General features: G+C 37.7%; 1 protein-coding gene and 1 non-coding gene across 2 annotated transcripts; both read left to right on the forward strand.

Annotated features, from left to right (window-relative positions):
• The first annotated feature begins 233 nt into the window (after positions 1 to 233).
• WDR88 (WD repeat domain 88) lies at positions 234 to 16,376 on the forward strand. The gene is made up of 11 exons (XM_075161365.1): positions 234 to 342; positions 1,004 to 1,114; positions 4,510 to 4,595; positions 6,451 to 6,514; positions 6,983 to 7,121; positions 8,032 to 8,161; positions 9,650 to 9,834; positions 11,239 to 11,321; positions 13,560 to 13,628; positions 14,024 to 14,116; positions 15,580 to 16,376. Exons 1-11 carry the CDS (start codon positions 235 to 237, stop codon positions 15,715 to 15,717), a joined length of 1,206 nt encoding a protein of 401 aa, XP_075017466.1. The 5' UTR covers position 234; the 3' UTR covers positions 15,718 to 16,376.
• Positions 16,377 to 18,501: 2,125 nt separating this feature from the next.
• On the forward strand, positions 18,502 to 18,575 carry TRNAT-AGU (transfer RNA threonine (anticodon AGU)). Its single transcript has one exon. It is a non-coding gene; the product is annotated as a tRNA-Thr (tRNA).
• Positions 18,576 to 22,760: the final 4,185 nt, after the last annotated feature.

A 22,760-nucleotide genomic window follows, 5' to 3' on the forward strand; every position in this document is an offset into this window, starting at 1 on the left:
TTGGGCCTTGAGGTTGCCTCCGTTACAGGAAAAAAGTAAACCCGACAACGGCATTGCGCGGCAGTTGCTCGGAGTGTGTCCCCTGTTAGCGTCAAAGCTCTTGCGGCGGGAGCAGCAGCGCAGCCGCCGTGGGGGCGAGCCCGCGTCCGCGCCCCTCCCGCGGCGGCGGCCGGGGGGGCCCGGGGCCGCCGCCGCCTGAGGGAGCGCGCGGGGAGCGCGGCGCGCGCGGGGCCGATGGCGGCGGGGAGCAGCCGTGGGGACCCCTTGGCCCTGGGGCCGCCGCCGGAGCCGAAGCCTTCCTCGGCGGAGCGTCGCTGGGGCGACCATGAGCCGCCGGCGGAGGTAGGTCGGAGAGAGAGGTCCCGGCCTTGGCGGGCGGGGAGGGCTGGGGCAGGCCGGGCTCCTGCGCGGGGGCAGTCGGGGGCTGCTGGAAGCTGAGGGTGGAAAGCTCCCTGTCACTTTAGGTGTGGTTAATGCTCGCGGCAGCTGGTTTTTGTTAGCTCTGTTCACACAAGCGCATGCTGGACAGTCGCGAGCAAACTCCTAAATGACTGAAGAAAAGCCTTTTCAAAATATCTTTGACAAAATTGTAACGGTCTTGACTAAAATGTGTGGCCTAAGAGCTTGATGTGCAGCCCATGGATGGGCCAGAGTCAAGGAAACAAGTATTTGAAAGATTTGAGAGAGACTTCATGAGATTTAAAGATAAATATTACTTTGCGTGAGAGGAAGAAGAATTGGGAAACAAAACCAAACCAAACCTCCTTCCCCTCCAGAAAAATAAAAATAAGATCCACATCCGTCAACCTTTCTTTCTCAACCGGATTTGGTAAATCTGCTCCAAGCTAGTACCAAGGAGAGGATGTGAACTCTTCTCACAGAAGTGGAACTTAAAATTCTTGTTCTCCTCCGGTTCTTGCTTTCATACTCCCCCTCGTGGACTAAGCTGTCAAAAATAATTTCAAGGAAAAATATTCCTAAACTTTGCTCTGTTGCTTTACAGATCCAATTTAAAATTCTGAGAGGACACAGTGATACTGTGAGCTCCTGCCACTTTTGCTTTGAAGACACAAAACTACTTTCATGCTCTTACGATAGAACAGTGAAGCTCTGGGTATGTTATGAATGCAGCAACAACGAATTAAAAAAAACATCTTAAAGCTGAAATCAAAACAAGGAATGTTGTACAGGCATGAAGGTTGACTGAATCATCGAGCCTTCTGAAGATATTTTACTGAAGTTTAAAAATAGCAACTGTAAATGTTTTTGCAGTCACAGATAAATAGTGAACCTCCTATTTCATACTTGGAACATATTCTTTGACCCTTGTAAGCATATGTAGCATACACTGAATCAGAGCTCTAGGTTATTAATATTTTAAAACTGCAAGTTGATACACAAAGCTTACTTTTTCTCCTGAAAGTTCCTTTTTCTGACTTGTTTATATATATGGCTGTTTGTGGAGGAGACATAGAAGTTAGGGATCACACAGTTGTTATCAGCATGGCCATGGTGTTGTCATACTTGTCACATGCTTTTGCCTTTTACTTAAATCTTGATTTGCACCCTTTATTTTCTTGCTTCTCCAAGTTTTGTGCAGTTAGCTGGAGCTTCCCTAAAATTCTAGCCACCCTGGGCAGGGCAACGGCGAGATCTGAACTGGAGAAGTGTACAGGTTCTGGGTGATCAAATCTAAATTTAGTCTAAAAGATAGCTTGGAGACATATAGTTATGTGAGCCCTTGAATTTTATGCAAGCGAATGACAATGTAGCTGTGCTAAATAGATTGCAGGCATTGAGATCTGGCATATATTAAACAGTCATGACGATTCAAGAATGGGTAGTGAGTTACAGTAATCCCCTAATATGATGCGAATACAGATGAAGTAATTTTATAAAGGATCTAAAGTGTTGACTTCTTACCAACGCAGTTTCTACCATAATCCAAACCTTTTTCAAATGCACTGAAAAAACCCAAGAACTCCAAAAGTGTAAAAAGTCCAGGCAATTTTCAGGTTAGCACCATTATGTTATTGAAGAGCTGTGGATGGCTATATCCGAGAAATCAGGAAGTCTAGAATCAAAAAAGTCCTGTCTTTAATGATCAGTTCCAAAGTAAATAAACATGTGGAGATCTTAAGCAAATATTGCAGATAGGAGAAACAAAAATAGGTGTATCTCAGCATGTTAGTCATGACATTTACAGTTTAATAGGTGTCAGATTGACAGTTCCAAACTTTCCTGCTTTGTCTGAACTCAGAACTGGAGCTTGTATTTTTCTATCTTTAGCGAAATGTTATTCAGCTGTCTTACATGTAAGTAAACTGAAATCAAGATCCGAAAATAAGAAGATAATCCATTAATTTTTTTAAGCACAGTAGATCATGAATGTTTTTTTTTGCTGGAAAGGCTACAATGTGTCACTTGCCTGAAGTGTGGAAGGATTAGTCTGTCTAAGAAATTTTATCTTTATAATTTTTATCTAAGAAAGATTCATTCAACACTTGTTCAGCGATACTTACTTTTCAGAATCTATCTCAAAGTATTTGCCTGAGTATTGGGAACTTTCTGATAGCAATGTATAGGCAAGATTATGTTTGTTTATTTTGATAAGCTTAATTTTGTCTGGACAAGCCTAATTTCCTCCTCTGCAGGAACAGCTGAAGCAATTAGAATTCAGGAGAGTACGGAGGACTTGGTCACGGGGGGCTAGACCAACCATGACAATTTCACTTCAGAGTTCTCTTTTTTTCTTTTGAAAGAGTAGATATCAAATGATTGAGTGTACTGAGAAAGCATTTGAAGTTCCTCTTGAGAACAGACAGCACCTCACTGACAGTCCACACATCTTTTGGAAAACAAAGATTAATAGGGCGCACAGCAAAGACTAGAGAAGTCTAGAAGGGCAGTTGTGACTGCAAGGCTTTTTTGATTCAGAAAAGTAGAAGAACATATGGTAGCTTTGATCTATATTTTTTTTTTCCCTTCAGTCTTAGAGACATTCCTAATGATTCTAGTGTCAGTTGTTAGGCCTGTAGTGCATTAACACACATTCAGATATAAATGAAAAAGTGAAAAATAAATTTACCGTCACTCCAGTTTTGTCTGTTATCTAGAGCTGCCAAGTTAGCAGGATAGCTCCTTCAAGTGAAAGTCCTTGAAAGGAAGCAGCTCTAGATCTGAGACTTGACAGTTGATGCTAAAAAAGGGGAGGAGTAGTCAGGAGAGCAAGATTTTATTCTCATATTGAAGACAAATCAAAGAACATATACACAATGAAGGGAGTTTGTTGCCTGCTTCCAGACTGATTCTGAAACCTCTTGGTACTTACGCAAACAAAAATCTAATTGAAATGATTGGGTTAATCATGGAAGTAGAAGATTATTTACCTAGGTGAAGGTATGATGACTGATCCTGTGATACTTTGGCCTGTGAGTTACTCTCAGTAATGTCAGTAGTCGTCCTGGTTTTTTTGGTCTTGATGTTTACATCAGGCACCATGATCCATTTGTAAAACTTGATTCATATTTTTATTTGTATTACTAAAGAACTTCAAGGCTTTACTCATGGGTTAGGACTGCTTTATGCTTTGAACATTATACACGTATGACAAAAAGAATAGTCCCTTCCTGAAATCACTTAAAACTTTCTGTGTAACAGACTAAGTAAATAGAAGATGATGGAGTAATATAAATGAACCAGTAATGCAGTACGTATGGGTCATCATCTCAGCACTTCAGCAATCTGTTGATTGCTGTTGTAGGAATCGCAAACCAGAAATTTATGAGGGATTTTGTATTATGAGAGAGGCTTCCAATTATTTATACGTGACTTCTTCAAAACATGAAGGACAGCAAAGGGGAACTCATAAATTTTGGAAATCTGACAACTGAGTGACAAAGGCTGGCATCAAAGGTAGGGCAGAAGGGAGATGATGTCTGGGGATAAATCTCAAAGAGCTTTGTATTTGAAGACAAGAGGCTTCTATTTGTGACTGAGAATGAGGAATCAATGAAGGAACACAGAGGGAATGACATAATACGGACAGTAAAGGGAAATCTGTGGAAAAGCATTGCACATGGATACAAGCAGGGGAGACTGCATTTGTGAAGAAAATGATGTTGCAATAATTGATAACACGGATGGCAGGCCTTGAGAGTGAGAGTTTTAACTATGTGAATGAAAATACTAGTTTATGAAGAAAGACTTGCCAGGATTTAGGTGTGGACATGGATGTGAGAGTCTAAGGAGAACTCTTTTCAAGAAATTTCAGGTGAAAACTATTGTGATGGGAAGGAGATAAATAGAAGTCTGGGTGCGATATATGAAGAACTCTGTCTCAGTTAGTCTTGAAATGAAAAGAAGGAATAGAGAGTGAGATTGTAAGAGTAAAGTAAGACTAACTTTACTGATTTCACAAGTTTTGTTTTCCCCTATTGTGTGATGCTTTGTATTTTTTTACAATTTAACAAACCACTTCTTAATTAAACTCATTTGGATTTATTCAAGGATGTTGAGAAAGGTTTTCCTATTCAAGTTTTTGAAGAACACACCGCCCCAATTTCGGAGTGCAACTTGACTCCTGATAACAGAAGGTGATGATTTTCTATCTTAATTTATTAAAAAAAAAAAAGATGGTTTCTGTGATTTCAAGGTTCAATTTCAGTGCATGTGGAAACACTTAGTACAAAATTTAGAACAAATAAGTTACTTTTTCAATCCTTCCTATGGTTTCCTAACTTGTACTACATCGAAGTCAAACTTCTTTTGCTTACCTTTGTGCTCCACGATAAGTAATTCTGTTATAATTTTGTCTTACATCTCCCTTCCTCCATACACTCTTCCTACTTCCGTCCTTGCACTTTCATTTATGCTGTCCATACTCTGCTAGCAGACTGTTTACTGCCAGGCTCCTTCATCCACGTGAACTACCATAAATCTCACCTTGTTCTCACCTACAATTTGTACAGGAGCTCTTAAATCTTTTCTGTTTTGCATATGATCTCTGCTGAATTAAACAGGAATCTTTTTATTCTCTTAAATGCATGTTGGAATAGCCTGATAAATTATGGCCTCTTTTAGGGCAAAGGACTTGTCTAATATTGTTTTTGAGTTATATGGGGCTGGAAGTCTATCTTTGCCATATGTTATGAAAGGGGTATATAAATATATATCACTTGTATAAAAGAACAACATTGAATTAGCCAAGGTTCAGGGGTTCATCTGTCAGTGAGATTTATACCTTCATAAAAGTTTTCTTCTGTCTGTATTGTTTATTAATATTCTATAGCCTTTCCATTAAGCCTGTCTTGTCAATTAAAGAAGAAATGCATCTTAATTCAGTGTCAATCTGTGGGCATAATAATTAAAACAACTGCAGCATATATTAACATTCAGTTAAGCAGGTCATGCAGTGCCTCCAGGGGTACCATTTCTGGCATATTTTATCATTAAGTCATAGTTTAAATCAATTTTTATCAGATTGTAGAGTTGACTGATTAATTTTTTGATCACTGAATAGTACACATGCTATGCTGCCTACTGCAATTGTGTATATTTTTGAAAATTGCTAAACAGCAAGTAAAATACCATCATGTTTGGCTCTGGAAACCACTTTCCAATCAAAAATGCTACCAGTTCATAAACTTCATGTGGTCTTTTGCGTTACGTGTTTCTGTTTACGAGCAGAGATTGTGTTGGCTGTGGGAAGTATACACATACGGAGAAAATAAAAAGATTTTAATAATCTAATTGTGTTTTTAGTTGTTAGAATCTTAATGCATCGGGTTTCTTGGGCAAAATACATAAAAGTGACAATTTATGAATTTTATGAAAATAAAAAGCCACAATGGTACTAAAAACATTTGTCATATCCAGTGACATTCAGTATAAATATTACTTTAGATGTTTGGGAATATTTTAATAAAACTGTGTGAGAGGAAAAATTTTGACCTCCCATTTCATGGAAACCTGCCAGTTTTAGTAAACTTTATTGAATAGCTATGTTGTCTAATGTGGCTTTGTGTTTGTGCAGAGCAGCGTTTGTGGTAGAGGGTTACCCAGCAACATAACCACTGAAAATCCAAAAAACCCTACTGACAAGAACACTTCAAATTCATTAAAGAAAAGATATCATAATGGCTTTAAAATTATTCTAATGTTAGAAATAATTAAATAACTTGTAATTGATAAAATGAAACTGAATTGACTGCTTGCACTGAAAATTACATACCTGGCATTTTTGTTACTAGTTTCTATCTGAAATATAAATGATCCTTTTTTTCAACTAAGCTATGCAATAATTTTTGCCGTGGCCTTCAAAAATCTATTTTAAATTAGTGAGTGTAAGGATGTCAAATCATTGTCAGAATTAAATGTTGTAATTTATTTTTTAAATACCTTCTTTTAAGTGAAAATATTGATTGCTCTTTCCGCTAACATCATTTTTAGAGTGGTAACATCATCATATGATAACACTGTCAAGGCTTGGGATATGGAAACAGGAAAAATTCTTGTATGTATCCTTTTGAATGCATCTTGCAGAAGGTACAACTGTAAAATTCAGATTTATTGCTTTGTTATTGATAAATAAGAAAACAAAACATGCTTTGTTCTCACAATACAATATAGTTAGGGTAGGTAGGCTTGATTTTTAGTCCTAGTTTTGGTACTGATAATGGTTTGATCGTGGGTAAGTTTCTTGATGTTATTTCAGATACAAATGGGTATGATGATAATAACCTGTCTCAGAAGGTACATTTAAGACTGATTAAATTAACATTTTAGGATTTGAACAGGGTGGCCTTGTTTAATTTTAAGTTTATTGCTAATGCAAAGATAGAAAAATTGGATATAAAGACATCTGTCAGCTTTCACCAAAACAAAGTAATATCAAAAGCCTTCTTTTTGAACCTGCTTACAGATTATAGAAAGTCTATGTAACCCTCAAGCATGTTTCTAAAACCTTTTATTTTCTCTTTAGTGGACAGTAGAACATGAAGGCATTGTAACGTCATGTAATATTTCTTGTGATGGGAGATATGTGGTATCTGGTTCAGACAAAGAAAATACTATATATGTTTTTGATGCAATAAGTGCAACTGTAGTGGCACATATCCAAGGTAAGACTTAAGACTTTTACATCTTTTTTATGCAGCTCTTGAATTCTTCTTATTTCTTACAAACCATTGAGAAAATTCATTAATTCAGTTCAGTTCAAATATCCTTACTTGAGAAAGGTAAAAGAAACTTATCTGTAAGTCATTAAACCCAGTATCTTTCAGAATAGGCATATAAAAAGGAAATAATGGGCCAAAATTAGACCAACAGTGATTCTTTTTTGAAGCATGATTTCCCTTTGAAGGTAATTTCACTAGTGAGACCTCGGTCCCGTGCGGCTTCCACTCAGGACTGCAGGTCAGGGAGTTTGCCATTCCTGCAGAATCAAATTCTAAATATATGAGCAGTCTTACAAATGTTAAATTAGCATATGGTTAACGTGAGTCACAGCCTGATGGTAAAATAATTTGTGTTTAAAAATAAAAAGTGCAACAGTTCTGTTAGGTCTCTGTTAGGTGACAGTATCAGGACATATTTTGTTTACATTATTTTAATGGAGCTATTTGCATTCTTAAAGTATAATTACCTGGTTAAGTGCTCCCTAAGAGTCTGAGTAATTAACTGTCATTGGCATTATAGGGCCACACTTCTGGACTTATTTTCAGGAATGAAGCAGAGAAAGAAGTTACTACAGGGCAGCATGTGAATTTATGTTAACTTTGTATGTTGAGTGCCAGGGTACAGGTTCATATTCGTACTCTCTGCAGTAACTATGAGGCCTCTCTTTCATTGAGAGGTAGGTGAGGAGGTGTCCTAGCCAGTGAAACAGCAACTTGGAAATTACAGTGTTTTGGAAATAGACTGATGCATAGATGCTATGGGTAGTTCTGCCTTTCAGACCTGTGTTCTGAGATCCAGATTTAATTATTCAAAATAACTAATAGTCTCACTTGATTTTTTTTTTTTGTATAGGTCATCACAAAAGTACAATCACAAGATGTTGTTTTGACCCTGATAACCAAAGAGTGACTTCAGTATCATACGATAAGACCATAAAGCTATGGGATATGATAACACGATCTACCTCAATTACAATTAATGAGTAAGAAACAATACTATAGTTAATTGTGCATGGCATTATTTGCGTCTTTCACAATTATCAGTGAGATTTATGCCAAGATTTGTACTAGAGAAAATGAACAATAATTGTTGAACTAAATAAAGTAATACAAAGACAAAATTGATACTGATATAATTCTGATATAATACTGATATAATATACAAATACTGATCAGGCAGTATGCATATTAAATAATTGATTAAACACTGTAACACTCCTACAAAAGGCAGTGATGACAGCATTGTTTCCTATAGAGACTGTTATAATCCTTTTATTTTCTTGATGATTTCTTCAATTTGTGAAGATAATTTTGAATTTTAATCTTCTTCCTTAAATAACGGCAGACCGTCTTTGGCTTCATTTTGTATCAGTACTCTTTATCTCATTATCTACATTGTTAATGGAAGTATGAAATGGGACTGGATTCAGGACAGATGCTGTGGACCCCAGCTCAATATGTACTTTCGCTTTCACAGTGAATCAATTATGGCCACTCCCTGAATACAGAGATCGTTTTTCCAGATCATTTTTCCTTATATGCTTTTGTACAAGGTCATTCCCAGTGCCAGAAGCCTTGCTCAGTATAATCTCCTGAGCCTTCACGTGCTAAACTCTTTTATCTCTCACTGAAGTCAGTAAAACAGTAAAAACATTATGTCAATTTAGGATATTGTTATGATTTTAAGAAGGAACAATAGAGATGTCAAATCAACTGTTAAAAATATCAATGGCTTTAAATAAACTCAACCAATTTAGCTTTGAATTCTTAAAACAATAATCAGAGAGAGAGTCTGCCTTTAAACACTGTAATAAAATTGTCTTTGAGGGATTAGGAATTACTTTGGATGGGAAATTCAGTCTGCAACATTGTAATGTTTCTTTTAAATTGCAGTGACTACCGCATTGTTTCCTGTAAGAGATGCTCATAATCCTTTCCCCACTGTAGATTTCAGGAAGCACTAAAGTCCTCACCCAGGAACGTCCAAATTTCTTTTCTGATGGGTATCACTGCTTCCAAAATCAGACTTCAGTCTGGAATTGTTTAATATTTTTCCTCTGAATGTTTGAGTTGAAATTTACATGTAGAGATAGATGCATGCTATTTATTTAATGAAAACTATGTGGCTTTTTTTGGTAACTTATTTTTAGTAAAATGTGTTTGTGTTGTAGCTGCTGAACAATTTCTTGTTAAGCTGCATTCGACAGAAAAATAGCTGGTCACTTGTCACTTAACAGCTAGGGTTCAATCCTGCAAAATGACCTAATCCAATAAGGGATTTAAGCATGTGCTGGCTGTGAGGTTGTAAGCAGCTCCAGAGATTACAGAACTATTCCTATGGTTAAAATTCAGAATATGCTTATGGTGCTTTACTGGATGGAGACAGGGTGCTCAATGTTGCAGGATGCTCTTTGAGAGATTTGTAATGGTTACAAAAGCTTACTCTTCCAGTGTTTTTCATCGTGTTTCAGGGCACACAGCAACGCTATCTCAGATTGCTGCTTTACCTCTGATGGTCATTACTTGTGCACAGCATCCTGGGACAAAAGCTTAAAAATATGGGACATAAAGACAGGAGAATTTCGGTGTCATGAACCCGTTTCCTGGAACCAAGGACATGAAGGTTCTGTTAGTTCCTGCCTTTTTAGCCAAGATGGTGAGTTATCTTAATACTAGTGCATGATGTATCTCAATACCTATGTATAGGACATCTCAGACGAACCACGAGTGACCACTCTAATCATGTAGGTAATTAATTAATCATTTCCAAGATAACATGTTTAATTATGAGAAAATGATGTCCATGTAAATAAGTAAATTGAAGTTGATGGTCTGTGTTCTGTCTTAACCAGGCAACTGGCACACTTGCTTAATTGATACACCCATCAAGAGATATAATAAAAAGATCATAGTGGAGTAAAAGCACAATAATATGTTAGAAGATTAGCACTTGTGGATATTCTCCTAACATTAGTTAGTTGAAAAAACATGTTCAGTAAATACTGTACTGATCTGTAATAGTTAGGAAAATGTGTATGCCTTTGTTAGTACCCCCAAAAGTAATGTTAGTTCACAGCCCGAACAACATATGCTAGTAATGTACTTCTGAAAAACTTCATGGATGTTCTCAGCTACACTGAATGGAGCACATAAACTACCATGTTCAAAGTAGGTGATATTTATGAGTTCTAGCAAGACAATTTGGCACCTGGAACTTGATGTCTCCTTGATGCTTGGATGAACAGAAGAATAGAAGAAACAGACTCCCCGGTGGAGTTTGTATCTGAGTGGAGGTAGTGGGGAGCTATTTCTTACTGCCCTAGTTACATTACTTTCACTAGATCATAGACAACAACTAGTCCACCACAACATGAAATTAGTGTTACTGCAAATGGCTACTGCACTGAAACAGCATCTCTTCTCTTCAGTGGGATGGACTAACACGAATTTCTGTACATTGTGATCTAATTGGCTGTTTTCTTTTGCAACTTCACATCTGAATACAGTAAAGATGTAAAGTAAAGTAAAGATGACTTCTGAACTGCTGACAGTAGATTGATGTGCAGTCATACTCATACAGTGCCTTTCTGAGTTAGGCAACTCAATAAATAGCAACTCTGTGGGGAAAAAATGTGCCTGTGGCTTGAAGACATGCAAATGCTGATAGGCCTATGAATATTGGAATCTGAAAGCATGCTTTCCACACTAAACTCTACTTTTTTGTTTTTATTCACAGTTGACCTAACAATTCTGAAAGTATTCTCTATATTTTAATTTTTAAACAAGGTATCTCCTTAATTTTCGAAGTCGACAAAACTTTCATGTATGTTTTTTTCCACTCAGTTGTCTGTTTGCTAAATGTATGTATTAATATTTACAAAACTGAGAACATTAACAACAAGTAGCTGAAAGGAACTTCTGCTATCTTGTTAAGGCATGACTAATAGCTCATTATTCAATTTTTTTTATAAAGTCTGACTTTAAAGTTAGAAGGAGCCTCTTTTATTAGTCTGTATGTCAAAGCAAAGATAAAATATAGTATTCTGATTTTATATTTCAGCATCACTTGTTGTGTCTGGCGGATATGACAAAACTATAGCTATATGGGATACAGAGGCAGGCTATAAAAAGCTAAGCTTAAAGGTACTGAGCTCTTATTTGGTCACTAGCTTGATGAGAAGGTGTAGAATGTATTGCTGGTTTAAAAGCATTGTATATTTCATTATCTGACAAGTACCCTTGCCCGACCTTTTTAGATAGAGGCAGGAATATATCCTGGATTTGTGTGATTTAATTTCCTAGAACAGTATATTCTTATACAATCAGCTACAAAGATATTACCTTTGTCGAGTCAGTAATAAGCTATGACATTTCTCTTTTTATGAACAAGCTCATTTAAGAATTATATTGAATGGAATTGTACCTATGTTTTAGGAGGGAGTTTCTTCCAGCAAGTAACAAGAGCCTGGATAGTGCATATATTCATTTTGAAATGCTGCAGTCTTGTTTATCTGTATGTTTACATGCTTGCTTATGTCCACAGAAAATAGTACATTAAAAGGGAAGCATTCAAAAAAAATGTAAGTATTGGTGTTGAGGTTGTCAAGCTTAGCTCAGTCCCTAGGTTACATACTTTACATTACTGCTTATAGTGACGGGGATGTGCTCCACCATGTTACAGTACTTTTTAGGACGGACAATTCTGTAAATGAGTTAGCTGTTCAGTATTTAGCTATCCCTCCTTAGAGCTGGGCCTCCTCTTTTCTTCCATATCCATGGTAATACTACCCAAGATTTGAGGCGGTAAGTAATACCTGCATAAAATAAAAAAAAAAAAGTCCAACGCTCATTAGGCGTTTTTTGTGCCATCATGACTTTATTTTTTGCAAACATACCATATTGTATCACGATGCTTTTAATTCGTTTGTTATTTTAGCGGAAGCAATCCACATGACTTGAACTAATGATCAGATGTGGGTCAAAGAAAAGGATTAACAGTATTCATGAAGTTACGTGTATGCGTTTTACAAATCTTAATTTCACAGAAGTCAAGCAATGTCAGACTTAGGAAAAAGCCAAGGTTGCAAATCTATCTTAAGAAAATATGATTTTAATGGACTTTTTTACTTACTGCATATGCTATTCAAGGCTTAGTTAAAACACTCATGAACAAACCCACCTGGAAGATCTCAGAAAAGACCACTTTCCTTCAAAATCTTGGGCTTAAAAATAGCTTTCAACTGCTATTGCGTTCAAGATAGCATCTTCACATAGAGAGCTCATAAGCCTGTGCCTCACACCCGTTACCTTAAATGTAAGCTACCTACCCTCCGGAACTGGAACTGTACCGATTAATCCTTTTGAGCAGTAACATTACACATTCTCCTCCAGCATCGGTGCTTTACATAATACAGCTACTGCAAATTTCCCAGTTCACAGCAATCACTGTAACTACCTCAGTTTCCCATAAAAAAGAAGGCATCTGTTTAAATGCTAATATCTTTTAACTATGGAGAATTCCAGTTTAGTATCCGTGCCTTGGTATAATTACATTCTGGGCTCATAACTAAATTTAAAAATGTTTTAAAGATTCTGCTATAATAAACCATGTTTTATGTATACATGTTTGACTACTCTGTGCTGGAAAAATATATGTTCATCTTTTTATTGTATTTCTCAGGTGTGGCATTTGTCTATCAAAATGACATCATGCCTTCCTAAACTCTAGGAATTTTATCTATTAATACCATTCATGTTTGAATAAACTCCCTAGCTGGAATAAATAATTCATTTTAGATTTTAACCTGTTTCTATTCTTATGCCAACTTAATGCTGTTAACCTCAAATCAGCTGTGCTGCTGTTGTCAGAACGAGGATATCCAATACAGCTGTTTGACTTGGCATGCTTTCAGAATTGGTTTCCTTCCCTTAAATGAGGGGAAGCTGCTGTCTGTTCCCACAGCTCTTCCCTCCATTATCACGTGATAAAGCCTCAAGATTTCTTTTTTTAGGTCATGAGTATTAGAAGTCAATTCTCTCTTTACAATTCTTTATTAAACTGTGTAAAAAATAGGAAAGACCTACACTTAAATGGAACTTAAACTTATGGTAACTGTGTAGCTGTCATTCTTCTGAGTGCTACAACTGGTAGCACTGGTGGTCTGGTTACCAGAGATCATAACAGCCACTGCTTTCAGGTATATGTAGGAAAGTATGAACTTCATAACAATATTTTTTTCTTGTCTGGACATGAGGCAGTCTAGATAAGAATTTTCTCACTGCATTGCAAAATCGATTTAGGGTACAAATAGGTTTTTTTAATATAATAAAAATAATAAAGTTTTTTCTTTGTGTTAATAGTTAAATTTTGCTTTACTGTAGGGTCATTGGGACTGGGTGACAGATGTTGCGATTAGCAAAAACAACAAATGGATTCTTTCAGCCTCAAAGGTAATCACTAATTCCTGATGTGGTTTCAGGAGCTAACTTAGAAATGGATGCGAAGATTTCATCCCTTGTTTTCAGCTTTTTTTTTTTGATGAAATTTAACAATGGTGAAGTTGTTCATGAAAGTGCTAAGTTGTAATCAGTATTTACAGAAGTAATTACAGAAAATCTTTAAAAGAATTTGATAAGTATGTTTATTTTTGGTTATTTTAAAATGTGCAGGCAGTTTTAAGATTGCTAAAGATTGTTTCCATAGACATGATATTTAAATGTGAGAGTTTAGCTCTCATACTGAGAGGGTTCATTTGATGAGATGAGATTTCATCCTTATGTAAATGATGTAAATCACTCTTTTGGTAATCTGCAAATACATCAAAATAATTGCATCTTTTTGTCAGGATTCTACTCTGAGATTGTGGAATATTGAAAAAATGGATCATATTCCTTCAGTGATAGAAAGCAGAAAAGCAAGAGGCTCAAAAATTGCTCAGGTTCTATCACTTTGTTTTTTAACCACATCTCTTACTTTATTCAGAAAGAAAATTTGAATGTTAAACAAAAGCTGTTATATTTCTAGACTGAAAACACAAATTGATTGTATTTGTTCTCTATTTGCAAAGATTGTCAAATCCTTTTTTGGAAGTGGGATGTAGTAATAACAGTTCTTTTTAAAACTGATTTTGGTAAGGACACCAGTTTTCATACACAGGTGCATTTTTGTTTTTAGAAAACAGAGCCACGTATGTGTACTTCTAAAAATAAATATATTTTGGTTTTCTACACCTGATGCTTCTGCAGAGTAATTGGCCACTTATATAGGACTATTACTAAACCAAGGCAGGTAATATTCCTGTGCTCCTGGACATAAATCAGCTTATACAAATTCTGAGGAGTGTCTTTTTAAAGCTGAGACTGTCTGTATTCTGACTCCTAAAACATGAATTATAAATAGATGTTAAGAAAGAAGAACATTAACAAGCTTAATGCTATTGAAACATGCTTTTTACTACAGTCCCTCAATTGGTTTTGGTAGTGGATTTGCAAGATCTTGTGTATATTTTTCTCCGTGTCAATAACCATCAAGTGAAACTGCATGAAAAAGAACTAACTTTTTTTATTATTTCTATAATATTTTTATTAGGCTTTCTTGTTGAATAGCAGGTATTCGAGAGCAGTGTGCAGCTTTTTAAGCTTTTAAATAAGTTATATAAATGTGCCAGCAGTGAAAATGTGTACATTCCTAAAAGTATCAATTAACAGAAATTTGAGAATATGGTTAAAATTGGTACAGAAAAGGATTTTTTTTGGTGCATTTTAGCAATACTTAAAGCATACCAAACAGTTAGAAAAATGTCTCAAATTTTTTGTAGTTTCACAAGTAGTGAATTGGGAATCAATGTTATGTTAACTCTGATAGAAGTGGGTGAAACTTCATGAGTATTTGTGTAGTCAGCAGAAAAACTTCTTTGTACTGACTATAGCGGGTTAATATTTTATCTAAAGTTATTGTTATGTATCAATTTTCCTTTCTTTTTTTATTTTTCTTTCTACATTTCTCCTTTAGTCAGATAATGGTCAGGTGAAAAAAAAAAGTAAACAAAAAAAGCCCCAAACCACCTAGTGATTATCACCAAGACAGAACAGCTAAAAACTGGATACCCATCAAGCCGCCCAAAAAATAAAGTATGATACTGTATTAGTTGAAAAAAAAAAATCAGAGTTCACATAAAATATAGTTTTATTCAGGAAAAAAAACTGCAAACCATTCGTCAGAGGAGTGAATTTTGAGCAGCACTATCTGTGTCAAGTTTACGACAGCTGTACGCACTCAGTGCATCTGAAAAATCAGGCCTAGATATATGTGGGTATATAGAGCTGTACCTTCATGAGTGAAACAATGCACATCTGTCACAGATGATTAACTGAAATGCCATTTTTCTTATATTTACACCAGTGTGAAGAATGTGAAAAATCTTTCTTACGCCTGCAGTGTAGTGACTCTGAAATGATATCCAAGTGTGTATTCTGTCGTCTGTCTTCTCCAGTGAGAAAAATTTTGCCATTGCCACCTTCTGTTTCTCCTGATCTTTAAATTAATCTAGCAGTCTTGGGATGTTAACACATTTAAATATAAATGGAGTGTCTGTACATCTTTATGTAATACACATATAAAGCTAAGACTTTCCTCTAACCTTGCTCTACTGTAGTATTCTGTATGAAGAATAATAAAATACATTGTACTAACCCATTAAATAGCTGTGATGTATCAGGTAAAGAATAAAATCCCCAGAAGTAGAAATCTTACTGATGCTGCATGGTACTAGAGAATAAAATTACTTACTTGTTCTTTGAATACAGTAGTTCCAAGTTCAATTTACTAAAGAAAATATGTGGATATGTAAATTATCGACAGGTTTCCTTCAGTTCTTTAGATAAACCATTCTTCTTTACGATGGCAAGCAAAGAATCTTTGCTGTCAGTGGACATCAGAAAGAGTTTTTTGAGTAAGACCAAACTTTTTTCTAACTTTTTTCTAACTTGTTGCCATACCACTTACAAAAAAATTTGTAAAGGAGCTTTCAGGCATTGAGAGAAAGTTGTGGTTCATGTCTGACCTGATGCAGCACAAATTAGTTCTGTGTAATAAAGGCTCCCCTCAGCAAGGAGCATGGCATTTTTTCTACCTTTTCTTAGGAGCAACCCTGAGAGGATTATATCTATTCAGTATATGTGAGAATGTCAATTAATAAAAGATTAAGTGTTTCAAAATGTTTGGAAAGCTTATTCCTAAAAATAGTGTTTTCAACCTTTTCAACATTGCTTTCTAAAAGGAACTTAAAGTGGGGAAAATAGTGGGAACTGGGCATGTGACAGCCTGGAATGCAGTCAAGCTGTGGAATACAAAGAAATCTAGGTAGGTAGATTTTTTCCCTTGTTTAAATTATGTGAATTGTGTAGCAACAATTACACTTGAACCCAAGGTTAAATGAAAAATATTTCTAGGGAATAGTATGTTTTGTACATATTTATGGCTTTGAATAAGTATTAGGTGATAAATTGCATTATTTCTCAGCATTCTTTTCCCCTATTCACTCCTTAATTAAATATTACTGTTTTGTTACAGGGGCTAAAAGAAAACGCTGTGTCTATGCTTCTTATGTTTTTTTTTAAAACAGATCACATAAAATATGCACGGTTTATAGCTGAATTAATTTGGCTTTAATGTAGTTAGTAATACTGAGCTAATTTCTGTATGTTAGAAAAGATTAGTCCTAGAATAATTAATGTTATATTAGAATTGAAAGTGTTCTTTGTTTCTTTCTTTACCCTTTTCAGCTGGAAAAATCAAAGCTCCAATTTTTTCTGCTGAAACAGGAAAAAAAGCAGTTGCTCTATAGAGGCTTGGTTCATTTTGCATTAGTAATGTGAATAGGTCGGAAATTTTCTTTTGAATGAATCCTCTTTCTGTTTCCCAAATTGAGAAAAAGAAGGAAAAATGAATTCTTACATTCTGGTTTTGAGAAAATGAGTAAGTTTTACTACTTATTGCTGTTTTCTGTCCATTACCGTCACCTGTTTAGTGCTGGGGTGCCATGTGAATCAGCTTGTCTTCAGCCCTGAACTGAGCTCACCTGCAGCAGGAGGCTCGTATTTGTATGCAGCGTAGGTTGCGCAGAGAATGTGGTGATTACAGACAATTCATAAGATGGAGATTTATCTGCATTTTTTCTGGCTCTTGTACCCCTGTAGTTTGACTAATTCACTCAGTCCCCGTTCTAACCTGATGAGAAAATTGTAAGACTGTTTTAGCCCAAGTCAGTGTGGCTGCCCTTCTGTAGGAGTTATTTGAAGAATAACATCTGTCATTTGGCTGTAAATATGCCTTAGGTGCCTGTTAAATTGCCAAAGCAATCTCTATGTTTTGCAGATTCTGATTACACTCCAGGCCTGTCATCAGGTCTATTCATGAAGATGGTCCTTTCCCGGTACCCGTGGGATGTGGGCCAGGCTCCGTGTTCGTTCATGGCTCGTTCCTACCCGGTAGCACCATCTGTTCCTTGGTGTGGCGCGTCCTTTGCTGCCCTGTGCAGGTAACAGGCTACAGGGCTGGGGCCCTGAGGGAGGGCGTTTTACTGCTGGCAGCATCAGTTCTGTGTGAAGAATTCTAATTAGCTCTGTAGAAAACTACCCAAATCACTTCTTCTGATTATTTAGCTTGTACGAACATGTGCGTGTTTGGTCAGGCACTCTAGTGTTATGTGTGTGCACAGATCATAAACCACATAAGCAGTGTGTGCATATGCATATTGTAGTTTAATTTTTGCATCATTATAGATGATTGCAGCATGTAATTGAGGCCTGATCTTCCCGTGGTATCTTCTGCTGTGAGCTTTGGGCAAGGGAGACAGGGTGGGATAGGGCAGGACTGGAGCCTAACTGTGAGCAATCTTGCCTAAATATTTTTTTGAAATGCTTACATTTATGTATTTTCCTTCAGTCTTTACATGTGTTGTGCCAAAACAAATGCTAACGTGTGTGTGCAATGTACAGTCACGCACAGAGAAGGGACTCTGGCAGAGCAGCGGCCGCAGCCGTTCTTTTTCCGGCTCTCCGCGGCCGCAGCACAAGGCGCTGTTCGCCCGCCTGAGCTGCGGCTGCGTGTCGGAACCTTGGCAGGAGCTGAGCTGGCAGCGGGACTGAGCCGGCTCCCTGATTCTGCCGGCCTGCGAGGGCAGTTCCGGGCGGCGCGGGGCCGCGCTGGCAGCGGGGCCGGGGCGGGTTGCGGCGGTGGTGCTGGCGGAGATCGCGGGCTCCGCAACCGCGGCCGCTACGGGGCCGGTGTATTGGGGCGGCGCGGAGGCTGAGCCTATCGCCCGGCGCCGTGGCTTAGTTGGTTAAAGCGCCTGTCTAGTAAACAGGAGATCCTGGGTTCGAATCCCAGCGGTGCCTGTGCGGGAGGGGGCCCGCCTTTTGCGGGGCGGCGGGACGGGCCCGCTGGGCGCTGCGGGGACGGGACGGGGGGGGGCTGCGCGGGGGCCGCCTGTGCCGCCGCAACGGGAGGGGGAACCGGGCTGCAGCTCTGCCGCAATTAGGAGGAAAAGATCCATTATATTTATAAAAATGAAGACGTCGCAATTCAGGCTGCATGCGCATTGCCCGCCCCCAGCTCGGCAGGCCCCTGGGCTTACATCCCCACCCCCGGGGTTTTATTCATATAGAGCCAAGAAAGTGCCCCTCTCAGATTTCTTTTTTTCTTGTCACCAGATCTTCAATAGCCTCTCAGTTAGGTAAACGAAGCTATTCTTTCCTTCTTTTTTTCCTCTTACAGTTTGAGTGCATGTTGTCTAGGGGTCTGATGCTGAGGCTTTTGTCACCCATCAGTACTGAGACCTACCTTTCACTTCTTGCTTGTGTTGCATGAAGTCTGGCTTTTCCAACTGAAAGTTGTAATAAGTGCTCTCTGCTGCTCTCCATGTAATTAGTGACACAGCAGAGGAACAGAAGGTTTTCCTAGACATCTTTAAAAATCAAAGGCCAAATCCTGCCCCATTAGGCTTGTGAATAAGGTTCAGTGAAATTGTTCCACATTTGTGTTACTGTAAACAGAGGCAGAATCCATCCTCAGATCTGAAGACAAAAGGCTTAAAACCCATTAATACAAGTCCCAGCCTAGCAGCCGTATCCTTGGGCGTTTTTTGGGGCTCACCCAGCAGTGATGGGAGTAAATGGATTCACAGGCATATTTGGAGGGTCAGGTTTTCAGGACTCAGATCTGCGGCCAAATCGCAGCTGTCAGTAGCCCCAAATGCAATGTGTAAGTCTAATGTTCAGGGTGACCATCTTTGGTTATAACATTCACTTGCAGGAATCTTTCTTTGAGTAGTATTTACTGTAAAAATGTAACATAGATAATATTTGATATGTGATAAATATAAGTAAACCATAATTGCAAGTTGCAATATGTTTTTTAAAAATTATGAGTATCTTGGGATTAACCTCCCATAGATTGTCATTGTCTAAAAGAAAACAAAAAGAACTAGAGTTTAAGACAATTGGAAAGTGCAAATTAAGGAAGATTTGGGGAAAAGAAGCTGCAGTTAATGTCAGCAAGGTCCCCTGCTGCTCCTCAAGCAGTGGCAGTTTGGACCCTGCAGGAAACAGGAATTTTGAAAATAAAAATCTTGTGAGGATGTTTCTGTTCCTCTCACCTTTATGGCTGATGCAAAATCACGTAACTTTCTAGCACTGATTTTGAGCCACAGATGAGGTTCAGTGTCCACGGGCCTGGGAAATTTTAGTATCAAGAAAACCCAGTTTAGTGTCAAATAAATCCCGCAGTCGTGAACAGTGACACCACGGGACCAAACTCCACTCTGGAGGAAGGGGTTGGCTGGGGCGCCTGCCGCTGCGCTGGGTGGTGTGTAGCGGAGAGGCATGTCCGCGTCCTCCCTGTCTCCCTGCGCATGGACCCCACAGCCTCTCCTCTGGATTTGGCTGTTGGGATAGTGCTCGCTGGACTTCGCAGCTTTTTGGTGCATTAGCAGAATAGTGCCTGAAATGAAGAACAAAGAAAAACACATACTGTTTGTAACCAGACAGACTTGTTCTCAGCTCTTGCACAGTAGGGAGAGACGACTTAAGAGTTCTTTATTCTGGTTATTTGTATGTACTGTTACCCTGCTAGTTTCTGTTCTTTAGCTTGTAGATGAGAACTGCCAATGTTAATGAGTATCTAGGTGTTTGTATCAAAATCATTAACACTCTTTTTTGATGCATCAGCAGGAATGGCATGATGAGCCAGCCAGGATGGCACCGGAGTGGGCTGGTCACTGTGTACTTCAACATGGGCACCCTAAAAAAAGCCTCAAAACGTTTGAGGAAGGAGGGCAAAATTGGAATCTGAGTTGGTTCATGAGCACAGACCTGATTCGTCTGGATTCTGTAAGAGTGACTCTGAATTTTTATATATTAGTCACAAACATGGACCCCTGGCTTCTGTAACAGATTTTTAGGATGATCTGCATACTTACATGGGAAGTAATATTTTAAGCCAATATTTAAGCAAATTGAGTGAACTGTGGCATATTTTTTTTTGCATAGATTTAATGATATATAAATACATCATGTAAGTTGCTTGTTGTGGTTCATACTCGCATGTTTTAAATATGTATTCAGGAAATCCCTTCATCTGAGCACTGAGCTTCCACTGACTGCCCAGAGGGTATGGGTGAAGGGCCTGCTGTGCTGGACAATTTACTGTATTTCTTATTTAGGTAACAACATTAATAAGAAATTCAACAATGTGAAATTCACTTAGATGTGCCTGTTCTGCTGACAGTAACAAGATCTCAGTGTTCAGTTACTTCCAAGATTTGCTACCAGCCTGTTCCTTGCAGAGGGGCTTTGGATACTTTCAGACTCTAGTATGTCAACCTAAAAAGGTGTAAGTCCATCTGCTTTCCTCATTCACTTTTTCCAACATTTTGCACTACCTTTTGTCCTTTGTGTACAATTGCAAGGAGGAAGGGTAAGTGCTGTCTACAGAGCATGCAAAATTCAACTGTCTCCAAAAAGACTGAGGTTATTTTACTGTCCCCAACAGGAAATATGGGTAGATTCCGGTTCATAAATGGAAGCGGTGCCTATGCCTGTTGAAATTGGTCTCGATTTTGGCTGAGCGCTACATCACATGCCAAAAAGATTCTCTATTATTTATCATGTGAAATTCTACAGATAGGTTTCTAAGGTAGTTCAAAACTACTAAACAAATCACTAATGCTTAAACTAAATGTGCATGTTGAGTGTGTATGGTGTTTTGGTTTTGTTTTTTTTTTTTTTTACATATACATGTGGGAATAGGCCAGATGAAGGCCACTTAAATCTAAAATAAGATTGTAGCTATAGATTTGTCAATAGTGTTAAAACTGCATTAAAGCCTATATGTGGTTTGCCAGGTAGCAGGTAGTAACAGCTGTCTTTGTATAAATATTTGCATTTTTGTTTTTAATGTGATCTGAATAAGCTTCCTTCTCCCACTCCCCACGCAAATGTTACAATCAGTGAAGTAAAGCGGTTGTACTCTGTATATAATCATGTCATCAACTGCTCTAAAATACAGCAAGTGGTGCTCATACACTGGCCCTTACACTACTGGTATTTGCAATTTTGTATTTGAAAATACACGTATAATCAAGCATGACCTGTTTAATTCCCAACAAGCAAGAGAGAGCCTGGTCAGACTGGCCTCGCGCATTGAGAGACTTGCTCTTTGCTCTTCAGCTGCTCTTTGGCTCTGGACACACTGCTCTTAATTTTTGATCTCTTTTGCGATCTGCAAAATTATAATAATACTTACTGATCTCACAGAGTTGCTGGGAAAGTTAATTAATGTTGTATGAAGCACTTTGAGCTTTTGGCTAAAATCAATATTATTAAAGCCATGTTTTTACTTTTCTTCTCGGTAAGTTCAGTCTTTCTGCAGTTAGGTCGTGCTGGTACTAAGCCTCTTCAATAGTGCTGGCAATGTTCACAGGTGCATTTGGACTGTTTCTGGGAAAAGGGGCCTGACTGACTTCATCTCATTGATGGGGTAGAAAATAAACTTGCAGATAAAACTTTTGAAGGATTTAAGTAAAGGTGTTCCTTGAAAATTTAGTATGTAGGACTGGTTTAGTCTTTTTGTTGAAGGTGCTTATTAGCTATTCAGATTATTTTATGTTTACCTACAGAAATATATGTAATACATGTTTTTACAGGGCAGTATTTTTCTGTCAGGATACTTTTCCTTTTTTAATCTCTGAAAATATTGCAACATTTTACATGAAGGTGTGTGATTATTATATCAATATATGATTGATATTGCCTGAGGAGAGGTAAGTGTAATAGGTAGCTTATGACGAGTATTTAGAAAATACTTTAAGATTTTTCTAATTGTAAAAAATGCTATTTTTTTAATGCCAAACCCAAACAAGTGGCCACAATCTGTAAGAAAGGATGCATACTGTATTTCTTATCACATGTTCCCATAATGACTGCCTCCTTCAGATGGAACAAATTAACACCTGGTAAAGACAGGGAATCCTTGCCAGTTAAGTATGATAAACTATAAGCTTTTGTAAAAGCACATTTTAGGAG

This window comes from Calonectris borealis, chromosome 12 (assembly GCF_964195595.1).
Source record: "Calonectris borealis chromosome 12, bCalBor7.hap1.2, whole genome shotgun sequence".
NCBI lineage: Eukaryota > Metazoa > Chordata > Aves > Procellariiformes > Procellariidae > Calonectris > Calonectris borealis.